Source organism: Typopeltis vanoorti, chromosome 12 (assembly GCF_054136105.1).
Source record: "Typopeltis vanoorti isolate ZY-2024b chromosome 12, IOZ_Tvanoo_1.0, whole genome shotgun sequence".
NCBI classification, from domain to species: domain Eukaryota; kingdom Metazoa; phylum Arthropoda; class Arachnida; order Uropygi; family Thelyphonidae; genus Typopeltis; species Typopeltis vanoorti.
Genome location: NC_143560.1, coordinates 7486063 through 7511217, shown reverse-complemented (window position 1 = coordinate 7511217; position 25155 = coordinate 7486063). Strand labels below are relative to the sequence as shown.

The window sequence follows — 25155 nt, the reverse complement described above, 5'->3', positions numbered from 1 at the left end:
TACTTTTTCTTATTGTTGTTGGCATAATAGACGAGAATGAAACCAATTTTTGGATTTTACTAAAAGGCCGATGCCTCTAACTTGCTGTTCTAGGTTGGAATGATCGAAACCAAAGTCAAATTCTAGTTTATTTTATCTCAGAATGACATTAACGTGTAATCTAACAAGTAACCATTTAAAATGACATTTTTTATTGGCCAAATAGACAATTAACCTTTACTTCCTTGGAGAATAAAAAATTGTCGAACTGTTATTTGATGAGGTTATACAACAAAAAATAAGTGGATAATATAAATGGCAGTTAATTGCATTGATTATGACTGATGGCTTTGTAGCACTTATCTCTGATTGGACTGTGTTTTTTCCTTATTTGGATATCAGTAATACTGGTTATTACTTGGACAGACATTCAAACTTTCATCCTAATGAGGTTACAGTTGACATCTTAAAAAATAATAAATTGCATACTTAAGAAAGATGAAAAAAAATTCCTGGATTTTTACAGGAGCGGTTTTATAAAAGTATTGCTGTTTTTGATCTATTAACTGACTTGTCTAGTGGAGGGAATTCATTTGTAACGAGCGATTCAGACTAAAGCAATTTATAGTAAATGACATGAAAGGCTATAGGATTATGCCTTTTCGATGCTAAAAGAGTGAGATGAACGGAAAGTTAGCATTTTGGTCAGCGTTGCATGAAAAATCAGCATAGACAAACCAAATATAAAGAAACAAACCGGAGCAAACACTTCATCATTATCATATGTGTTTTTTGCAGAATGATTTCAATAGGCTGGAATTGTGGGCATGGGAAAATGGGTGTCAGTCCAATGTCAGTAAATGTAAAGTCATTCACCTCTTCGGCATGATTAGATATCCACTGTCGCATTACATTGGTGGGATTAGGCTAGAAGAAACTGATGAGACTAGGGATCTTGGAGTGTTAATAGATAGGAAGTTGAGGTTCAATGGTCATATGGCAAAGATTGAAAATCCAACTCCAAAGATAATTGCAATGCTGAAATGAACATTCACATGAAGGACTTGATAAAAACTCACTTGGACTATTGTGCGCAGATCTGGTCTCCTGGTTTCGGTTGTGATTCTGATATATTGGAGAGAACAAACGAGATTGTTAAAAATGATATTAGGATTGTGGAATACTGATTATGAAGACAGATTGAGAATTTGTGGACCGCAGACAGGAGAAAGAGGGGTGATATGATTGAGACTTAAAAACTTCTGGAAGGGTCATACAGGATTTCAATTGATGGGATTTTTCAATTTATGGAGGGTGCGGAAAGGACGAGAGGGAATCCTTGGAAGCCGAGAATGAAGGCCGCCAAGAAGGGTGTGAGGGCTAGATTTTCTCTCAGAGGGTGGTGCGTGATTGGAATGAATTGCTATTGGATGTCGTGAGTGCAAGCAGTGTGAATGAATTCAAGAATAAGTATGATAGCTGGTTTGTGTGGTATGTGGCCTTCCTCGGTGAGTCTCTGACTCCATGGAGGTGTCTCTTAATAATAATAATAATAATATTAATAATAATAATAATAATAATAATAATAATAATAATAATAATAATAATAATTTTTTTTAACATTTTATTATTTCTCAGATAAATTACATACAATAATTTTTTACATATATAATATTTATAATACATTATTATGAATATAATTGTGCATAACAAATACTTGCACGTACAAAATGATTTATTTTTTAAATAATAATAATAATTTATTTATTATTATTATTTTTTATTTTTTTTTTAATAATAATATATTTTATTGATTGCTAAAATATTTATACATACAATAAACATCTTGTGTGACATTGCATCTTATAATTTTACAGAGTTCAGCACTAAGTGCTGCAATTCCTACATTGGATTTCAATTAAAATTTTTAATAATACTTTTTTGCCTTTATATTATGTATTTACAACATATGTTCTTCTAATATTAACAGTGAAGATTATACAGAATTTTTTGTATAATTTTTATTTTGTTTTTATTTTTATTTATTTATTATTATTATATATATATATTTTTAAGTTTGAGAAAGAATGATTATACATACAAATTTCTGCATTTGCTTATAAGTATTACTTGTAGATGAGTGAGGCACGTTAATCCCACCTACTTCGAAGCTTGGGTTAGCTTTTATGAAGAGAGTGGGATTTAGCCTTCACTAGTTGTGTTGTTGCTACTGTTTATGTATGGGATGTAGGCATTGGATGCTTGTGATTTGTGATGTGTATATTAGTGTTAATGGTTTCTTAACTTTGTTGGTATATTTTCCACAGTTCGTTTTTTAATGTTCGGTAGTTATCTACGTGTTTTAACTTTCTTGGTAGGTTGTTGAGTAGCGTGGGTATCTGATGTGATCTCACAAATGAACCGTATGAGTTGTTGAAGGGTGTGGGGATGTAGAGAGTTGTTGTAGGTCGTGTTATACGATATGTGTCTCTGTTGTTTCGATAGATGATGTTGAAGTAATTCCTTGTTAATGTCATGTAGTGTTTCAGATTTTTAATACTCAGAATTCTGTGTATCGCCATTTGCTTGTCGGATATTGGTTGTTGCGTGTAAGGTGTCCAGATCACTGTTGACACGATTTTCCTGTGTGGTGTTTCTAATTTTGTTAGGTGGCTGTTTGATGTATTTGCATAGACTGTTATTCCGTATCTGAGTAGGGATTCGCAGATACCGTGATATAGGAGTTTTTTTATGTTGGGTGGAATAATGTCTTTAACTTGGAAGAGTTTTGCTGCGATGATCTGGAGTTTGGTGTGTGGGTATTCTATATGTTTTGTCCATTTAAGGTGGGAATCTATATAGAGACCGAGGTATTTTGCGTGTGTTACGGGTTTGATTTCGGAACATTGGCAGGTATTTTTGTTGTTAATGCAGCGGTATGTGTGACAATGGATCGATAGTGATGCGGGGCGTATGATTCTTGGGTTGTGTATTATCAACATCTGTGTTTTGGTGCCGTTGATTAGAATTGCGTTTTGGTGGAAGTATGTTGTGATTTCGTTTAGGTCTTGTTGTGTTTTGCAGAGAGCTGCGTTAATGTCTGTGTGGATTGCTAGTAGTGCAGTGTCATCTGCATATTGAAATATTTGACTTCTTATGGATATGTTATGAACAACGTTAATGTATATGTTGAATAGAGTGGGTGATAATATGGCACCTTGAGGGACACCGTGTTTTACTTGTATACTCCGACTGTGACATGTACCTATTTTTGTTACTTGTGTTCTGTTTGAGAGGTAGTTCTTGAACCATGTATGCAGTGTTCCTCTTATGCCTATTGAGTATAGTTTGGTGAGTAGTATGTCATGTTCAAGTGTGTCAAATGTCGAGAGCTTTGTTTATTGTGTCGGCGATGTCTTCTAATAAAGTAATGGTGCTTTTTGTTTTCTGAAATAATAATAATAATAATAATAATAATAATAATAATAATAATAATAATAATAATAATAATAATATGTGTTAGGTAATGGAGGATGGATTAACTTCTCTCTCACGTGGCAATAGTTAGCTGAGCCTAAAAATGTTGATCGAGTTACTTTTTTATGGTAAACCTAGACCATGAAAGATTCCAAACTTAAGGGCGTTAATCCCATGGGTAAGATAAGGATTAACTAATCTGGGAATCCTGCTTTTTAGATAACTAAACGTAAATCTTTTTCAAAATATTGGAGGCCTTTAATAATCATGGCAGTGGTGGTCTTACACACCGGGTAATAAAAATCATCTGGAACATAAAGATTCACAAAATCCATGTACTGTGGAATTTAAACCCATAATATGTTTGGTTGGAATGGATTATCAACTCGACTAAGCATGCCAGAAAAAAAAGAAAAAATTAATCAAGGGATCATTAGAGAACTAAATGCATTTTAAAATAGTTTCGATAATTCATTAAAAGCAATTATATAAGAATTCAGGTGAGACACGAGAAAACATAACAGCGAAAACACTTTTTTAAAATTCTATTCTGTGTTGAGCAATAATAAATGGAAGTTATTTCTAGGAATGTGATTACAGACAAACACATGAGTGAGTATACTATTGAAAAGTAATCTGAAAATCAACTCAAATGGAAGAAGGAACTATAATGGGTTTTGAAAAATAAAATCGAATGTGGCGAGGGGAATGAAGTGGAAGATAAAAACGTAGAAAGTATTTAAAAGTATGATATGATATTATCAGGGATATGAAAGTTTAAATATTCACTTTATCATGTTACATTATTCCTTTCTCTATTTATTTATTAATAATATTTTTATTATTAATTTAATAATTGTTGAGGTCCGCGCGGTTAGCCGAATGGCTATGCGCTTCGCAACCATATGCCTGGGAAAGGAGTATCTTGGGTTCAATTCCCTTTGCTGACTTGAAGAGTTTAGGATCTTCTCAGACATAGTCAAGTTAACAGGTCTTGGGCGTGGATTTTTCATCCCGCAAGCAGACAAACCGACCTTCACAACTCAACGTCTCTGCAGACATTCGATACACTGGGAGGCATGGGGTCTATCACCTTATCCTCGTATAACGGTTGAGGTTTTAAGGAATAGAAACCCCTAAATTATAAGAAATAGAATTGTCAAAATCATTAAATGAAGTTTAGTTGGATATTATTTTAAATTATTCTTAGTGTAAATTAAAAACGCGTAAACAACTAAACTGAAATATAAAAGTATAATATAATTTATGGAATAAAATATAATCACGATGTCCCTAAAATCTTCTCTAACTTCTCTGCATGATATCACTGTATTTCTTGATAACCAACGATCTAAACAAACAATGAACAAAAGTTCCAAGTGTAGCTTTCCCGTTTCACGTCAGAGTCATAGTGTCCTAACTAGAAAATTAGGGACAGTCCGTGGGCGTATGCACGTATATGGGACATTCTTAAGACGCTTTGTAGCTTCTAGTTACAAAAATACGGTCCAAACTTCACTGAGTAAAATCTCATACCTTCACGTAGCGACAGGCAAGGAGAAAGATGAGCTTTTTCACCTCAAGGTCAGTAACCCTCCCTTTGTCTTCCCGTCGACATGTGTCACTAAGAAGCTGCTGTAAAAGATCGATGAATTTTGTATAAGAAATAAATCTATAAACCCATGGAGTTTGTGAAAACATGTTCGTGTTTAGAACATGGCATGGAGAATTGTAACAAACGATGACGGGAAATATCCGATTTTTAAAATTTTTTTTTCATGTTTTCTTAGGCATTCATAAACTATTATGGCAAACAGTACATGACACCACGGAATTCCAAGCGGAGTCAACAATTGACCATATATTATAGAGTAATAGCATTTTCCCCCTCCTATTCAAGTTTTATAGACGTCAGTTAACAATAAAGTCAAAGGCGATTGTGTTTCACAAAAAAAAAAAAAAAAAAAAAAAAAATCGCTGCTAACCTTTTAGGGACTTGCGATAAGAAATATGAAGTTAAATTTCAATGTAATAACTGACCAACTTCAATTATTCAATTATAGTTAATATGCATGGAGCGTGATCCTCTGTAACTATTTTTATCTTTTGAAAGGCGACATGAAAGAGATCTGTGATGTCATACTTATAAATTCATGCAATGCTTGGAATATCGTAAAATACGAAAGCCTCATTTAATAAATATCAGAATGAAATTGCGAAAGCACATAACAACTTTAAGCTGGTAAATCTTTGAGATTAAAATAGGCAGAAATGCTAATCCGAATACGATATCGTTTACGTCGTCAGTACCAGAAAAGTCATAAATTTTATTAAGTCACGTGAATTGTTAAAGAAATTTCCAATGAATCTTTTTCTGTACATGGTGATATTTCTAATAATAATAATTCAAAAATAATCAAAGGCAATCAATACAAAAAGAGCATATTTGTATATTTCATTATCACATTAACTGAAAAAAAGTTTTTTGACTTATATTTGCTCACTTATTGCCATCATTAACGTATATTTTTATATCGTTTCGATATTTTCCCTTAATTTTACCTGCCTTGTTGGCTAAGCGATTAATGTATCTACTATCCAGGGAAAAAAAAGCTGTGATTTTGATTCCTACGTGTTCATTGGATGATTTGTGAATGTCTTTGGGATCTGATCTGATTTTCCCTTTCAGTCGTTTCCTACCGTAGGTGACTTTGTAAGCATTGCTCACAAAGATGAGATTTTTACAGGGTAGTTCACCATTGCTTTCCCCAACCCCTCAGTTTTATGTGGGTTCAGGGCCGGCATATGGATGGGACTTATTCATGACTGTAATCCATGTATGTTCACAGGGCCAGTTTGACTGTTTTGGGGGACGAAAAACCCCTACCTCCGTATGAGATGAGCTAACTCACCTTTACTCGAAAGAGAGCAGATAAAAGTTCCTCACCTCACTGACGGAAATCGAACCCACGTCTATCCGACTAATGGGCTTCGTCTATATTGACTGAGCTACGGAGGCTCTTTGTCTTTGGATGCAAGACATCATTTTGCTTATTCTAAAGCGACGTAAAATTTCTGTGATTGGTCTACAGCAGGATTTCAGGATTATGTAATCATTAGCCAAACCAATGCATTAATAATAATGTACCATAGGCTGGTAGTTTTATTTTTGATTGGAATTCACATTGAAAACCATGTATTAAAAGCAAGTAACTGCAGTTGTTCATTTCTTTGTCACTTCGCAAAACGTGCCTAATTTTGTTTCAGAAACTAAGTACCAGAATTCATAAAAATCTCTCCAGTACTAGCAAAATTATTGTATGCATTCTGAAGAGCAAAACACATATTATGGGCCCATACGTTTGCTAAATGTATTTAATGATAATAAGAATATCATGGCAATCGGAAGAGATCTTAACAAGATCTCTTTTTATATATGGAATGAGTGGAATCAAGCAGGTAGCTGAAAAATTTGACATATTCTGCATAGTTGTCTAAAGCCATTGGCTGGTGCCGTTATCGTTGCCGTTTGCCGTCCTTTAGCAGAATCATTTCTTTGCGATGCCCCCTAAACACCTCCCCAAACAGGTAGCGGGCCCATTGATGGAGTTTCTTCTAGCAGAGTGCTGAGGAATGGTGTCTAAGGGAGACTGTAGCATATTTTTCGAACGGGAACCTCTGTCTAAAACCCGAACGGGTCTCTTGGCAACCCGGACGACGGACGATGCGGTATGACCATTGTATGATGACCTGACCATGTTACAGTGTTTGGTAATGCGCTATTAGCACTAACCTTCATTATCTAGATATAATGAAGATAACCTTCGTTATCTTAATTCCGTAGTATCTTCCTTTCCCATGTTCAAGTCTACGATAGACTTGAAACGACTTTTGGTTTCAAAACCTACCTTCATAATACTTTCATAAATTTATATAATTAACCCTGTAGTAAGCTTCACCGCAACATACAAGATCATTAAGAATTTCCTAATTTAAGATAATAGTATAATGACGATTTTTCTCTCTTTATGCATATTATATATTAGCAGTGATACTGCTAAAATATTATTCTCCTCTGTTTAAAACAAATTTCTTTGAACATTAGACATATTGTGAAGTAATTAAGGCAAAATTATTAGGGATGATACATCATTATCTTAGCTTATTGTTAAAGACATGCGCTAACTTTATAAAACTGGTGAAACTTAACTAGTGACGACTCCTTTGAGTTCACGAAAACAATAGGGATTCCTTTACAAATAGTTTTTCATCGTTCCTTAGACTGCTTAGGAGCCTCCGCAGCTCAGTAGGTATAGACGAAGCCCCTTGACCAGAAAGGCCTGGGTTCGATTCCCGTCTATGACGTGAGGAACCTTTTATCAGATGTTCTCGACTAAAGGTGAGTCAGCCTGTCTCAATGATGGTAGTCTGTAATGGCTCTCGACTAGCGAGTAATAATACTTATCCATGCCTCATCTCGAATTAAAATGCCTGTCCTAGATACTCCCGTACGCTAATAACACCTTAGACTACTTGGATTGAAGTAATTACGACCGAAATAAGTAAGATTATAAAATCAGTATATTACGTCTGTTAATATGAAGGATGGTGTAATATAAAGTAAACAAAATATGGAAAAATAACAGCATTTCAAATAGCCTGAAACTCTAAAACTCTATAAAAACTATTATTATATCTACAACAATGTATGGAGTCGAGACATGGTCACTCAATCCAAAAGAAGTTGAGAAAATCAGAGTATTAGAAATGAAATGCTTAAGAGAAAAATAAATTAAGACTCACTGGTCAGAACACAAAACAAATGAGCAAGTCAAACACGAATTAAACTATACAGAAGATATCATAGCTGTAATTCTTAAACAACAATTAAGATGGATGGTCTGGACACCTCTAGAGAATGTTCTTTTTGAAGAGTACCAAATATAGTCTTGAATGGAATCATTGCAGGAATACGATCAAAAGGTAGACCGAAAAGGATTTGGTTACAGTCTTTGAAGAAACTGTCGCAATTATCAAGCTTCAGAGATATGACAGAAATGGTCCGAAGCAAACCAGATGACAAAGATTTGCACATAGGGACTCAACCCGTCATATGATGGATGAAAAAGAAGAAACAGAATATGTAGAAAAAGCCCGTTTCTTAATTTTTTTTTAATGAATTTACAACTATCATATATTTAGACCAAGGAAATCGCGATTATGCAAATCAGAATTTAAGGAATTGGATGTAAATGTCTTGTGATCTTTTTTATTTTTTGTTGTTGTTGCTTTTATGTTTGTGAAATAAAAAAATTATGAAACGAAAAGTATGAATGCATAACTATGTTATAGGCTTGACTACAAATGGAATTTGCAATTAATGAAAAAAATAGCGCTTTAACACTATACAAAACAAAAAAAAGGTATTTGTGTGTGAAACGTTCCAGAATGGACAGAGGATAAAATCCTTCCAAAAAATCAGTCTAATTTTCTCCAAAACTTTCCACACTATTTCTTCTGTGGATAACTCGAGCAAGAAGATATTCTGTTGAATGACTCGAAGGAATCGATATTCGTGATTATTGATAAGATGAAAGACTTCCAGATAAAGTAGATTAATTGTTCATAGACTACCGCGTTTTTATTATTTAAATAGGACTTTATCGAACAGTGAGGTGATAAATGAATTCATAAACCTACCTTTTTTTTCTTTCCCTATTTTTGGAGGGATTGGGCAGGTTGTGTATTATAATCAAATTTTTTAAACTGTGAAGTCAAGGTCAGTGTAGCAGTATCAAATGATTGTGATGAGCCTTCAGGATCAGAATAAGAGTCGAAATGGTTTAATATCAAGCGAGTATTAAATATGAAATAGTTGGCATTGAGAGCCGTTATAGCTTAGTCGAAAAATACTGTCTAGGACGTGAGAAACATTTAAGAAGTTTAAAATTGAAAAGACTTCGCTAGTCTTATTTGAAAATAGTAAGATTTGTTCTGCTAGAAATTTTGATGTTTATTTATTTTATTTTGTTTCCGTTTCTTTAAAAACGGCTAGAAAACATATGCGTCCACAAATTTGGTTCACTTCTGCGAAAATGGCTTTATCGTGATGTACACTACTTATGAAAACCGAATTATTTATCCATAATAAGCAGTTCGACCTCGGATATTGTGGAAGTGAGATGCGATATTTGATACATGAAGATATTTTTTTTTGTGTTGGAAGAGATAAATATGTCAGGAGGCTTAGACTATTATCGATAGATATTACATTTGCCAAACAAAGATGCTTTGTTTTAAGGAAATCAAAATGTTGTCTGGCACTTCAAGATCTATAGGTTTAGACAATTTTGTAAATCTAGAACACAATACGGAAAAACAAATACAAATATATATTGTGCAGTCATTTATTCGTCAGGGCTGCACTACTTACGACGCTCGTGAAGTAAACAATTCTGGAGATGTTGAATACTGCAGACAGAGAGACAACAGCTAAGACGAGATTCTTTATTTCGAACAATTTGTTTGCAGCTTGAGTTCACTGAACGATATGTTAAAGCATCTCATCGCTGATATTATTTTCACGAATAGCATGAAATGTTTACAGGTGTGCTGTTTGAATCAAGTATTGGAAGTTATATGGAAATTATTAGTTGAAAATTGTGACGGTGTCACAGTTTTCTTTATCGTTCCACCTCTTTTTTATTAACTCATGCACCTCCACAGGTAGAGCCTATAATAAATCAATGCTGTGTGTGTGAACAGGGATCAAGAAGTTATGAGAAAGTAATCTGTTGATATGCTTTTTTGAAGAAGTCTTTGAGGAATGCTTCATGGGGAAAGTTGTTTTTTCTACGCAAAATTGAGGAAAATGGAATGAAAAATGAGTGGGAGCAGCAAATTCGAAGGGGAATCAGTAAAACTGAAAAAAAAAAGAGGTAAACACCTGTCTCTAGTGTTATTGTAGGTTTTAGGAGAAATAGTGAAACAGACGGTTGTATTTCTTATGAACAGTTTCCATAAAAATATCTGTAGATGGGAAACAAAGTGACCATCTGAGACAGCGACTGAAGAATTCGTGACAGATGAGTCGTCAGTTAGTTGAACTGCCCTCCTATGAACAGCTTCAAGAATTTTTAGAGTGGTCTTAGGTGTATCATTAAAAATGTGAGACTTGTATTCTAAGGTTGGGCAGATTTGGGATTTGTGCAGAGCAAGTAACTGGATAGATGAAAAGTAACGTCTTAAGAGAATAAGGATGACACATTTATTGGAATCTGAGGATACTATAACAATGGTGTGATTGTTATGCTACGAAAGGGTAGGGGAAGAGTCAGTCCAAGTTCCAAGAAGAGAGAGAGAGAGAGAGTCTAGTCTTGACTGTCATGTAGAACACTATCAAAGATAAAAAAAAGAATAATTAAGTTCATTATTTTTCCAAGAAAAAAAAACTGTTTTGGAAACGTTAAAGATTGAGTTTTATCATGCATCGAAAGCTAATGTAGAGATCACAGTGAGAAATACCTGCCCTTGCATTAATATGAAAATCTGAAGAGAGCACACTTTTCACCATAATCTGCAATGAACTATCCGACGGAAAACCGGTAATCCAGTTACAAAGGATTTAATGTAGACCACAAGATGATAACCCTCTGAGAATCCTTTGATGCTAAATTCCATCTGATTCCTCAGCAATGTTAAATGCAGCAACACAAGTTCTTCACTTTCATCCCTGTTACAGCAGAATGTCGGTAGCAGAGATTAGGATGTCGGACGCCGACCATTACATGAGAAATCCATATTGGTGACCACTGATTGGTTGACAGTTTTACAGGTGTTGAATATGTTGACTAACTACATCTTCATTACGCTAGACAGCACCGATGTGTGAGCGATGTTGATAGTTGGATGGCAAACACATCACGTTTCATTGAAATCGACTTTAAACTGATTTGATTACATGATGCTGGGTGGATGGCATCTGAATATAATAGAGAATACAAAGGATGTACTCCTGAATATGTGTTGTTCAGGAGCACGTATTTTCAGAAAAATTCTGGAATATAATCAGGACCAGAAGCCGTTTTGGTATCCAGATTGTTCCTTGAACAATCCGATACGTTCGATGTCCTCTTGGTGGAAGGCCACAGGAGGCCTGAGATGCCATGTTCATGATAAAGAAGAAGGGATTTGCCTTGGTAGCCTATGCAAGAGTTGGATGAAAATATTGATGCCAGAGGTCAGCTTTATTTTTAGATGTTACAATACTACTATCTGAGAGAGAGAGAGAGAGAGAGAGAGAGAGAGAGAGAGAGAGAGAGAGAGAGAGAGAGAGGTGAAAACGCGCAGATAGGCAGAAGTTGCAAACAACAGCTTTTGCGAGAGGCCAGACAGATCGATTGCAATTAACACAAGTGGAGAGTTTTGTACATTTATTCCTTTCAATGGTTTTGTTTAGTAAGCTGTGAATGAAGCACGAATTCTTGTCTCAACAAGCTAGCCACTTACGATAAATTTTTTCTTTTTCTTCTTCTCTTGAACAGACCTAGCACAGTTTTTGGAAAACAGTGCTTTGGATATTGGGTGAGAGTTTTGAATGGAGTATGAAAAGAAGGCCTTCATTCCAAAATGGATAATTTCTGTGACACCCACAAGTACCTGAATATCATCATCATCATCATCATCATCATCAAATTCCTTCCATGTACCCTCAAGGGGTGTACAGGATATTATAATACTACATGATAAAAATTACATCATTATTAATTTCCTATCTACAATTTTTCTCCAAATCAGTCTGTTACTTGTCAACACTCCAACATTATCAGATCTTATATTTCTATCGTCTAAAGCACTTTGTACTGTATCAATTCACCTATATCTTGGTCTTCCTCTGGGTCGTTTTGCTGCCAACCTGGCAGAGAACACTTGTTTTGCTAATCTTTCCTCGCCCATTCTGTTTAAGTGACTATACCACCTGAGATTAGCTCTGCTAACGCATTCCTGGATGCTGACAATGTCAAGTTCTTTCCTAATATCCTCGTTTTTAATATGATACTACCATTGATGCCATCTGTTCACGCCTATAATCTTTCTCAGGACTCTCATATCTGTGGTCTCCAGTCTTTGGTCAAGTGTTTTACTTCTGATCCAGCTCTCAGATCCATAAGTTAAAACTGGTTTGAACACTGTCTTGTATACAGCTAATTTAGTGTTCCGACTAATTTCTCTCTTATTCCATATGAATTTATTCAATGACTTCCTACCATACCAGCTTTGTTGATTCTGTTGTCTATTTCCATATTTAATTTACCATCTTCACTAAAAATTGGGCCTAAATAGTTGAAATGTTTTACTTGTTCCACAGGTTCTCCATTCACAACACAGTTGACATTTTCAATGATTCTGCCTATTTTCATTGTCTTTGTCTTTTTATTGCTGACCTTCATACCATATCTATTACAACAGCTATTCAATTTAGTCAGAGAATCTTGCAGACTTGTAGCAGATTTATTTAGAAGTATAACATCATCCGCATAAAGCAAAGAGCTGACATTAACATCTCCAATTTTGACATCATGTTTAATACCACTTTCCTTCATAATGTGATCCATATAGATAATGAATAACAGAGGGGATAATGTACATCCTTGTCTCACACCAGATTTAATATTAAACCATCTTCCTGTACTTGCTTCAATTCTAACTGCTGACTTACAACTCAAATAAAGACTAAGTATTGCTTGATATAATGTCCCATTGACACCATATAACTGCAGCGTATTGAATAGCTTCTCTCTTGGCACCTTGTCATATGCCATTTCCAGATCGACAAAACTGAAATACCGATCTTTGTTATATTCCCATGCTTTCTCGACTATTTGTTGTAAAGTGAAGATCTGATCCTGACAGCCTCTATTTGGCCTGAATCCAGCTTGTTCTTCACCAAGCTTTTCTTCCACAATTCTTCTCAACCGTTTCTCAAGTATATTTGCATAGATCTTGCCAGGAACACTCAGTAGGGAAATACGTCTGTAATTCTCACATGCAGTTTTATTTCCCTTTTTATATATGGGTACTATGAGAGCTCTACTCCAATCATCGGGAATTCTTCCCTCTGTCCAGGCTTTCTGAACTATGCAGTGCAGCCACTGTAAGACTCTTATACCACCATACTTCAGCATTTCTGGTCGAATATCATCTACTCCTGCTGCCTTTCCACATTTCAAGCCTTTGATGGCTTTTTCTACTTCAAGTATGGATTTGTATTCCTGAATGCATGCCTGGTTATTTTTTTTTACCACTGTGCTGTAATCACTGCTTGTTTCATTTAGCAGTTTTTCAAAGTAATTACTCCATACTTCAAGGATATCTTTTTCTCCCGTTTTCATGTCACCTTTATCATCTCTAATTCCTTTTATAGCACTCTTTCCTCCATTCTTAAGCTTCTTCAACAACCTCCAGAATATTTTGCCAACTTCTTGATATTTATTTTCTATATTCTTGCCAAAGTCCTCCCATGACTTTTTTAACTAGTTTTACACAGTGTTTAGCATTCTTGCATTTGTCTCTATATTCTCTAAGAGCACAAGCTGACTTATTTGACAGGAACGTTTGGTATGCTTTCTTTTTTTCCTTCACTGTCTCTTTAACTTCCTGTGTCCACCATGGAGTTCTAATTTTTCTATCATTGCGGACAACTTCACCACATGCCTCTCTAGCTGAATCAATCAGGGCTTTCTTCAAGGCTTGCCACTGAATCTCCAAGGTTTGATTCCTGTTCTCAAACTCTTTCATTTTTTCTTCAATAATCTTTGTGCATTTTAGTCTACAGCTCACATCTGAGAGCTGCTCATTTTATTCACTTTAAAACTTTCTTACGTGTTATTCTTTTCAATATGAAATTCAATTTTATCCTGCTCAAGACTAAATAGTGATCACTTCCAATTTCAAATCCTCTGTACACTCTGGTGTCCTGCATCAGGGAGAAAACATCGCTATCAACAATAACATAGTCAATGAGACTTTTCTTATTCCTAGCCTCTTCTCTCCATGTGAATTTGTGCAGATTTTTATGTTGGAACATGGTGTTAGTAATAACCAGTCCATGTCCTGAGCAGAAATCCAACAGATATTTGCCATTATTATTAGCTTTGCTCTTTTCTCCAAATTTTCCCAAAATATTTTTATATGTCTCACAATCATTTCCTACTCTGCTCTTTAGATCCCCAACAAAGACCAACTTTTCCTTTTTCATTGTGTCAGTTGCTTTTTCTAAAGCCTCAAAAAATTCCTCCACTTCTACCTTAGTAGAACCTCCTGTGGGACCATAGGCACAAATAAGTCTCATTGTCCAGTTCCCCATTCTCATATTTGCCCACATTACTCTACTTGAGACTGACTGCCATTCAAGAAGATTAGCCTCGTATTTTGTGTTGAATACTATTGCTACTCCTTCTTTTTCTTGATTGTCATTGCCTGAATATAACATTTTGTATTTATTGCTCAGAAAGATCTCACCAGTTTTGGTCTTTTTTGTTTCTGTCACCTCTATTATGTCGATCTGGTACTTATCTAATTCCTCAGCTAGCTCCATTTCTTTGCCATTCAGGCTTCGTACGTTGATAGCACCGATATTTAACTCTGGTGATGTTGAGTTGGGGTTTATTTTCAGATTTGTACCTGAATATGTACCTGAAATTTGTACCTGAATATGTATAATGGAAAGTGCCAAAAATATGAGTCTGTGAATGAATGATGATAAAGTGTTTCTTTAGAGACATGAAAATTGTATGAGGTTATGATTCGAATTATGAGTGAGTTAGATCACCTCAACACTTGAATTTATATCCCGGTGTACATGAAGGAAAATAGTAAGATAAGATCTAGAGTTCTGGATGACGAAGACAATTGTCGACTATTCTAATTAATAGCGATGAGCAATTTGATTTACTTAATTGCCTTAATCGAATTTATTTATGTAATTAAATATATTTTTATGTAATTAAATTAATTACATAAATATATTTGTTATGAAAGTAATTTCGGTAAAAAACAGGGGATCGGGTTTGGATGTCTGTGAGTGATGGTGTACCTCATTTAAGTTGTTTATACCATGAATGTTGGGTGAAGTGAAGGTGGAATAGATTTTGACAACAGGATTATATGCCAGCAGATCAGGGAGCCACCTAAACGAGTTACTACCCGGTTTTCGGTTCCGTACAACTAGTGGCCAGAGTGCGGAAATTCTTTACTACTGTGCCTTCGAAGATGAAGAAGGCTCTGAATCTTCACAATATGTGTGGCATTCTCTTGAAGATCTTCAGAAAAGACTGAAAATCTAGAACATAGAATGTTATATACAGAATTTAAATGCATTCTATATCTGAAGATCTATATTTAAATGATTAAATTTATGCTAATGGTTTCATCTCCTACCCTTTCCCATTCCCGTAACCCATTTATGATATCGTAGGTCTCAGCAGTTTTTGAGGTTTGCAACAAAATTTGATGTGCGCATCTTTTTCTTCACATTCTTTCATCTTCTACAAACCAAAATATTCACTGCACGAACAATTTAACTTTGGTCATATCTCATACGTAACCCTGAACGTGGCATAAAAGGAACTTGAGTACCTCTGGAATAGTTCATAATCACATTGAGGTGTTGTAATTGAATTAATCATTCTTCATTTTTAACGATTTTCCATTGCTGAAAACCGCATTTTACGAAGCGTGTCAGTACCGACTTTGTTACTCTTCGAAGTTACTTTTGAATTATCTTGTTAAGGGGTTCCACACGAAGCATAATTACTTAAGAAGCTACTGTTTAACCAGCCAACAAAACGAGATTTTGAACAGAATGGCTGAAACCATTACAATACACAGATATTGATCAAATGACATAATCATGTTCGTTCTATTCCATATTCTTTCCTGTGCAGATAGCAAACAATCTTCTAGAAATTTCTGAATACGTTAATGAGACTAAATGTAAGATGATACTAAAATTTCAAGAGTGCTCTTCACGAAGACAAGACAGAATTTAATTTAGAGTAATAAATTTCAAAGTAATCTCTCTCTCTCTCTCTCTCTCTCTCTCTCTCTCTTGATAACAGAGTTTCCTGCTTAAAGTTTTCCAAACAACTTCCTCTTAGTTACAGGAACCATTTTCCTTGTGATAATTACTCATTATATAATTATATTATTTCAAAGTTCACCTTGCAAGAGACAGAAAGAGAGAGACTTTTCTAATGGCCTTGAGTACTGCAGATAAGCTATCTACACCTTTCCTTGGAAATCTCTGTAGAGTGGCATTTTTCACAGATGACAGCTATTACTATTACCTTATTTCTCAATGTCTCTTACTACCTGCCAGTATGCTTACTTACATCCGCTCTACAGCTTCTTATCTTTATCATGAGTATTTCCCGGAAGGGTAAGGAGCAGAACCGAAAGGATAAATGCTCTAGATATGAAAGCAATTCCGTTTATCTGCTCTTGGAGACCGCGCTTGTTTGGTACCTTCTCTAACTAGACATGCTTAATGGTCTCTCTTTCTCTTTCTATCTTTTTTTTTTTTTTTTTTTTATCTTGGAATACATGCGTTCCATTATCTTTTTGGCCAAGTAGTCATGTTGTTATTATTATTTTTTTTACCTAGATATGCAATTTTGTTATTCCTATGTTCGCCTTGTTAGTAGTCGCGATGTCAATGCGAAGACTATCTGAGTAAGTCTGTTTGTATTCCACATTATAGGAACTGATCAGGGGCGAATGCTGGTCTTGAAATTCACGCTTGCTCTTGTTATCATTCAGGGAGTGAGAGGTGTGATTGAAGTCTAATTAGCGGAATAATGAATTACTGACCATTTAAAACTATATATTTAGAAATTTATGTACATTTAATCATACAAATACATTTATTTATTTTACAAATGATAGTCTGTGTTTTTCAATTTAGCTACTTGAATACAAATTCTACCTTTCGGTTCTTCTTCATGAACTGGTCAATAACGTCGTCATAAAAACTTGGTTGTAACTTAATTTTCCCAAGCAAAACGCACACTTGTAAAGGCTGGCTGAAGCTCACTGGCTAGAGCTACTTTGATTGCATATAGCCTGTGTTTAAGCAACAGAGCGAGACGACGTGAAATGGCTATGCGCGTGCATGAAATCACAGCGCTGCTATAAGAACCTGGAGGTTCCTACAACCGAGCAAGCCAAGGTAGCTTTGACTAGACGAGCAAGCTTCGGCCTTCGATACACAACGCAAAGCTCAATCATTGCCGCCCAAGCTTAAGACGTCTTCTTTCTAAAAAAATAAAAACCTGAATCGAATGCTTATAAATGCATGCATTTATTAACAAATAAATATTACTTCTTTCTCAATTAATGAGCTTGCGCAGCAAGTACAGCAAGCATGGAGAATTCACCCCTGGAACTAATTCATAAGAGAATAATAATTTCTGTTGTAATTGATGCATGCGTGAAATATCAAAAATTATTCTGCAAATAGACTTTCAGTTCCTGATTAAGGTTCTTGATTTTATATCCCAGCTTCATACTGAATTCTGATCGAGATTTTGTAAGCAACTATTGTAGAGTTCCTCTGATAGTTTCCTATTCGTATCCACTTATAAGAATTTTCGTAGTTCATTCAGTACCGACGATGTCTTTTTTTTTTTTTAGAAAGTCCTGGTTCGAATCCGCTCTAGGATGTGGACAAGCTTTATAATGGCTTTCTTCTCTAGGAAAGAGATGATATATTCAATTCAATAAACAAGGTTAGGAAGCAGTTTCTACCCTAAGAAACTACTTCCTAACCTTAATTTTAATGTTAGGAAGTAGAGACACTTGAGCAGTCATAGGCCTTAAAGGCCTAGTAACCGCCTGTGGTTATGATGATCACCAACCACTTTTAAATATCAGCAATTTCTTATTAGAAATTTAGTCCCATAGATCACTTGAAATAACGGCCGTTGATCAAGCAACTGGAACATCCTTTATAAACTGATATTTAGCTCTGAAAGAAAGATATATCCGAGAATTTTATTCAGCGATTTACACTGGAATGTCTCTAAAATACTGGTGCTGAGTGAAAATTACATCTTCAAAATTTGGATAGAACATGAAGAATATGTATTCGTCAAGACGCTTTAGAAGAAAAGATGATTCTCTTTTCTTCTAATACAACTTTTTGTTCAAGATGGAATAAATAAAAAATAAAGCGATATTTGATTAATGTCAAGATATTTTTGGTTTTGAATAAATTTTAAATTGGCTTGCATGGTTTTCTGTAGATCATAATAATGTGAGGTACTTGCATGCCATTAAAGTCCAGAGCCTACCCAGATTAGCTTTGGTGACCATAATTTTAGGACATGGTGGTTAGTCGTATTCCTCAATATATATTTATGTGAGTAAATTGCACGTATTCTCCTGTAAATTTTGCCTGCTTGGAGGACCGAAAAACGCTAGTTTCCAGTAAGAAGACTTCGTATGAGACGTTAACTCATCTTAATTGAAAAGATTTAACTCATCTTAAGTGATAAAGATTCTTCGTGCCATAAACCGAATTCGAAGCTATGTCTATAAAGCCAAAGAGCCTCGTCTAAAAAGCCAAAGAACCAATATGAAGGCTTTATTTTTTTTTAATTACATGTATGAAAAACAATGGACAATTTAAAACTAAATATTGTCCCTTAATTATTTAAATTAATCAAAAAGAAAAATGTATGTGAAGGATGGCAATTTTCATTTTTTATTCTATTTATTTATTCTTAATGCATATCTGGAAAATCTGTAATTTTGGATATTGTTTAGTAATTTGTTATTCCAAATAACTTGTTCACAAGTTCATGCTTAGTTTAAAGCTAAAAATTAATATTTTTTTTGTCATTATTAGAATTGAGGCAATTCTGGATCTTGTTCGTTTTCAAGAAATAAACAGATAGTTTTTGGGACTGCAATTCTTTCTGAATTTTAGATTCTATTCCTAATACCTGATAAATAATTTCTAAAATGCGATCTCTGTTAATTTTGCAATGTCTCAAAGAGTTAAATAATATGAACATGAACTACTATTCAAAACCTTATGTCAGTTATTTTTCTAGGTAGTTGTATATATTTTTTTAATTATTTCTAATATTACAAGTTATTGTTTATTTAAAAAATGATTGCCAATTTGCCAATGTGAAAAATAGGGGTAATTTGTGTTTAATTCTTGATTATCGACAATTTTATATATTGTTTATAATTCCTAAAACATGGCAATCTCAATATTCTCCCTAAAGCTGCCTATGATAACTGATTTTTTTTTTTTTCCGGGTAATCCCAAATTGTTAACCAATTCATTTATTTTAAGTTGAGTTATGGCACTTGAAAGAGATTATTTCTCACGTTTTATATATTTATTTCTCAATATCAGCTCTCTTGTAATAATAAGGTGATTATTGGATTATCCGAGGTGTGATAGGATCTAATTAGAGATTTATAAACGTCATTCATTTCGAAATCACCCCCCCCTCCAATTTCTTTGGAAAAGATTCTCCAACCAATTACCATCCAGATCATCAGCTATCATCGACAGCATCAATGCTATCCACTAGTCCATATAATAGTATTCAGAAGTGACGTAGACAAGCAGACCTGATTTATTTTCTCGTTTATTATTACAATGTTCTTTCTCAATACAATGTCCGCTTTGATGTAAAGAAGGCGCACCTATCTGTCCTCTTGTTGATAGGATAAGTTTGACGACTTATTAAGCTATTATAATAGTTTTCTGATCTTTTAAAATTAATGATGGGCCACATTTCTCTTTATATAAAGGACCCAATAGGTTTGGTTCAAATCTCATGTGTCTGAAACAGAAGCTAACAGTCACATTGAAAATGTCCTCTCCTGACAGAGTTGAGCTTTGCGGATTCTATCTCCTTTCAAACTTTATTAAATGGACAGGTTAAATACACAATCAGTAAATGGTTTGGCCATCGGCTTACTTCTGATTGTCAATTTATTTATGAAGAAATAAACTGCCAACCGCTATAGACTAAAACTTTGTTTTGCAAGTGTATAGTTTGGAAATATTGACAGCAATAATGAAATAATTTCATGGATTTCCTCAAGAGGCGCCATAAGATTTTCTATTCAGTATGCAAGGAACAATAACTACCGTTTATTATTCTTTGTAAACGGAACCCCCCCCCCCCATCACCCAAGCAAGTCACTTGTTATCTTCACTTTAAATCTTTCCACCCCTCTTTAGCCAAAAATGTGTTGCCATCTCCATTTCAAAAATAGCATTATGCATTACAAAAGACTAGAATAAAAGTAAAACGGAAATTCACTTCGTATTTAATTATTTGATTCAAAATAGCTGTCCTAAAAATCCGTCTAAAGTCCTTCTCTATCTACATTCACAGGTGAGATTTCCACTCGAATGTCATCTGTATTACAAATCATGGACTAATCAAGGTAACATACAAGCTGGACCAAAAGCTACGCACTTCTATATATCAAAAAAATCCTTAGGTATAAGACGTCCATACTTGATACAAGCCTTGCATAGGCCAGCCTGACCGAAACTATGAAACTAACAGAAAAATATCAATGTAATAATGTAACTCATAAACGAAAAGATAAATAAAAATAAACTGCCCAAGTCACACCTGAAAGTTATTCTACGGGGGTCAATGATAACAATTACCTATGTAACAGATAATAGCTAATGTGTCATTTCAAAGATCCAGTAAAGTTCACTCGCTCTTACAGCACTCTTAATAAAGACCAGCATTCCTTTTATATAAAACTGCTTTATTTCTATTTAGTCGCATGATAAATGAACTACTCCTTTTTTCCTATTTTATATTTATATCAAAAATTGCCAAACCTCTTTTACTGTTGTACATATGGACATGACCGGTATGAAAATGAGATTTAAGAAGGGGAGGTCAAGAAGAACAGGGCAGTTGGGCGGTCGTCAGGTGAAAAAGGTTACGCATCACATGTCGGATGGCAACGTGCAGGTATGAAATTCCGTGTGGCTGCGCTAAACCACAAACACATAGCCCGGACTTTCAGCCGGTGGATACGTGATAACATTAACCGGTCGGCCTCGCTGTTTAGAATGCAAAAAGCATTCTTTTTAATAAGCAGTGGGTGCCACTGAACAACTGCTCTCTGTTCGGTAGGTAGTTCCAAATGAAGGACGTCAAATCGGGAGCATTTGAAGCAAGTGGGACAGGGAGAAGCCATTTTACCACTGAAAAATATCACGCAACGTAAAATGCCCTTGAGATATAACTAACCAACGATTCTACCAAGTTGTTTGTAAATAGTTTATTGATCTACTGAATAACTACTTAAAATTCATTGCCTATCATAAGTCAAACCATAAAATTATTCATCACGGGACAAAGATCATGATTTGGATCGAAATATTACTACTTCTTTATCTATTGATAGACACATTTTCTAAATATTTTTGATTTTTTTTTAATTTTCTAATTATTTTTAGATTTTTTCTAATTTTTTTAGAACTTATTCTAATTTTTTTTCTATATTTTTAGAATTTATTCTATTTTTGACATTTTTTTCTAAATATTTAAAAAATTTTTTTAAATATTTTATAAATTTTTTCTGAATATTTTAGAATTTTTCTAAATATTTTCGAATTTTTTTCTGAATATTTTAGATTTTTTTTCTAAATATTTTAGAATAATTTTTCTATATATATTCTAACGCTTCATTTTTAATTTTTCACTCTCATGAGAATGAAATGGATTTCATTAATCAAAACGATTAAAAATATATCTATGAACTCAATCGACCAGTATAACTTCGTGTCTGTATATTAGGTGATAATATAAGCACAGGCTTTCACAATGACAATAGCTGGAGTAGTCAGGGTAATCCCCGCACATGGCGGTGTCTTCTTTTCTCCCACATACTTTTCTACGAATATATATGATGCTCATGATTGTGATATTGCGATTCGTGTGAGAGCAAACAATTGATCCATCTGTTTTTCTCTCTCTTTTTTTTTCCCCCTGCAGTTGCTATTGCCACCAAAGAATCTGGAAGGGTGCGTCTGCAGCACGTACAGCTAAACGGCGTGAACGAAAGAAGTTATCACAGGAACTTGTTTCTGCACTTGGTACCACCTGCTGGTCGTGATGCTTTATCAAGGTTGCAGGTTTATCTGGATTGCAGGTGGCAGGGATACATATCCATGCCTTTGTCACTTTTTCAAATGACTAAAGAAGCCAAGGAAAAAATACGGGTGGTAAGTTATCATCATCATTATTATTATTACAGCAAACAGAAGCTCAAGAAGCAATAATTTGGATATCATAGTAGAATTCGTAAACACGACCCATCAGCTGTACTTGTCTGATTGTTCGTGTGTGTATATCTTTAGACATTTGCATATATAGTGGTCTTCTTGGGCGAGTATTTCTTGATGCATTCGTTTTGACATGGAAAACTTCTGCTGCTAGTGACAGTGTTGTTTCTTTATTTTCTCGACTTGAAGATGAAAGCGGGGTTTGATCTGAATTTCGTTCTTGTTTCTGCAGAATGATTGACCAATGCTGGAAAACTACAAGGGTTTTGTTTTTCTTTATTCGTTTAATTTTTCTGGAAATTTATTTCTATATTGCAGTTGGAATTCGTAGCCAGAAGGAATAGTTATTCACTTATTAAGAAAAAATTAATTTCTGTAGTGCGATATTTTCGTATGCATAGTTGGATTATGTTATTTCATACTACATTTGTCACTTCTTTTTCTAGATAGAAAATCTTTTGAAAATCTTCCACTCTTAATGGTAATGAAATTTCTCTCAGTAAATCATTCAGTAAACCAACAGGCTTGGGATTCGAATCCTGCCACGGGCATGGATGTTTTTGATTATATTTAGGGGGAAGATGAATTTTATCGTCCGGTGTGAGACCACCGTCTCGCTTATTGGAGATTTGAAGCAGTGGCGGCTCGTGGCTTGAAATCGTGGGGGTGCTACAACTTTCGAAATATACATACACGCTATAAGTACAGTGTATTGTTTGGATAAAATATCAAAATTATGGTAAAAATTAAAAAAATTAAACATGAAAAAAATACTGTTTATTATCGATAAAATTATACAGTTTGGTATAATTCAAAATTACTTAAAACTAAAATGCATTATTATAACTCAAATAATGTTCTAAAATAAAAACTATCACAAATGTTATCTCTTTAATTGTAATGTCCAAATATTTAAAGAGACGGAGTAAACACGATAAGCACTACGAACACTCTTCTACTGGCGCAAACTGCATATAAACAACAGTGGAACTGCGCGACGGACAGTGCCGCATTACGCTAATAGCTCGCATCTCACTATGACGTGCATATGCTTGTGTGCGTAGCAATATGACACTGGGGTAAACACAGTGCTGCTAGTGTCATTCGCCCTCTTAAGTGCTACAAGATGGATTTTTATTATTTTTTATACAAAATAAGAGAATTTATAGGATTGTTCATGATAAAATTAAATATTACAAGCAAATATAAATAAATTAATAAATATATTTATATATCGAGAAAAATTGGAGACGCTGCAGTTCCTTAGTGCCCATGCACGAGCCGCCCCTGGTCTGAAGTGTCTTGAAAAAGTTCTGTTTGATCTCAAAGCAGGGTTTCAGGTCTGTAAAAATTACAAAAAATATATAAAAATTGATAAATATGTAAAATGAAAATAATCATGAGAAATGCTGTTGGTAGGAGCTCCATTCGAGAAAATTACCTTTCAATCCAGGAAAACAGAACAATTTATTACACAGTTAATGCAAAATCATTCAGAAGGAAATCATAATGCTCCCTTTAGGTTACCTACGTAGCAAGTTAGAGCCTGTTGACTCAAGGAAAACTTATATACGGAAATTTCAACCAAAATAGAGTTAGCAGATATTTACAAAGATCCCCCCCCCCTCCACCCTGCCCTTCATAACTGATAAATCATTTTGGATATTTTAAAAGAAAACTTGGTAAACACACACGCACGCACGTACACACACATACACACATTATTAGTCACGTTGATAATTCCATATCCATAGAAGTCTTGACGCAATTAAAGATGCCTTGCTTCAGTGCAAACACACCGAGTAACTAAATGGCAGTACTTAACACTTCTGTATCAATACGGCAGCTTTTAACTCATGTTTAAGAGTCTTACTATGATTCATCAGCACTTATAACGATCAAGTAATGTTTTGCTAGTGCATAAAAGGCTTGAAGGACCTCGATGACTATGCACGTCCTGAAGGTTCTGAAATTCAAAAGAATGAAAATATTGAAAGAGTATAAAATTTTCATTCAGAAATTTTCCAACAGATAAACACGTAATTATTCAATTAATAGTCAGTTATTAACCTTAAATTCGAAAAATATCACCCCTATTTCTCCCTCTATACAAGACTATAAATAATCATTGTCTCTTTCCAAAACTGAATGAGTTTGAAAATATATTTAAAAAAATGCAGTACCAAGAACGAGATTTAAAAGAACGTAATACAGACCTAGAAGGCAAATTGCATGAGTTCGACAACTGTTTTGAACAATATCAGCATCATTGGAATAAATCTACAGCTTCTAAGGCAATGATTGTGAACGGATGAAGTAGAATACTGTACATCAATACGTTTAGTTCCTTC

At 34.5% G+C, this 25155-nt stretch overlaps 1 protein-coding gene across 1 annotated transcript in view; it reads left to right on the top strand.

The window, feature by feature from the left end:
* LOC150100563 (cartilage oligomeric matrix protein-like) overlaps positions 1–25155 on the top strand; it is a 276264-nt gene that overhangs the window by 71016 nt on the left and 180093 nt on the right. The window contains exon 3 of the mRNA XM_090402123.1: positions 22515–22744. Within this exon, the coding sequence (XP_090258249.1) occupies positions 22515–22744 (230 nt within the window). The remainder of the gene's footprint in view (positions 1–22514; positions 22745–25155) is intronic.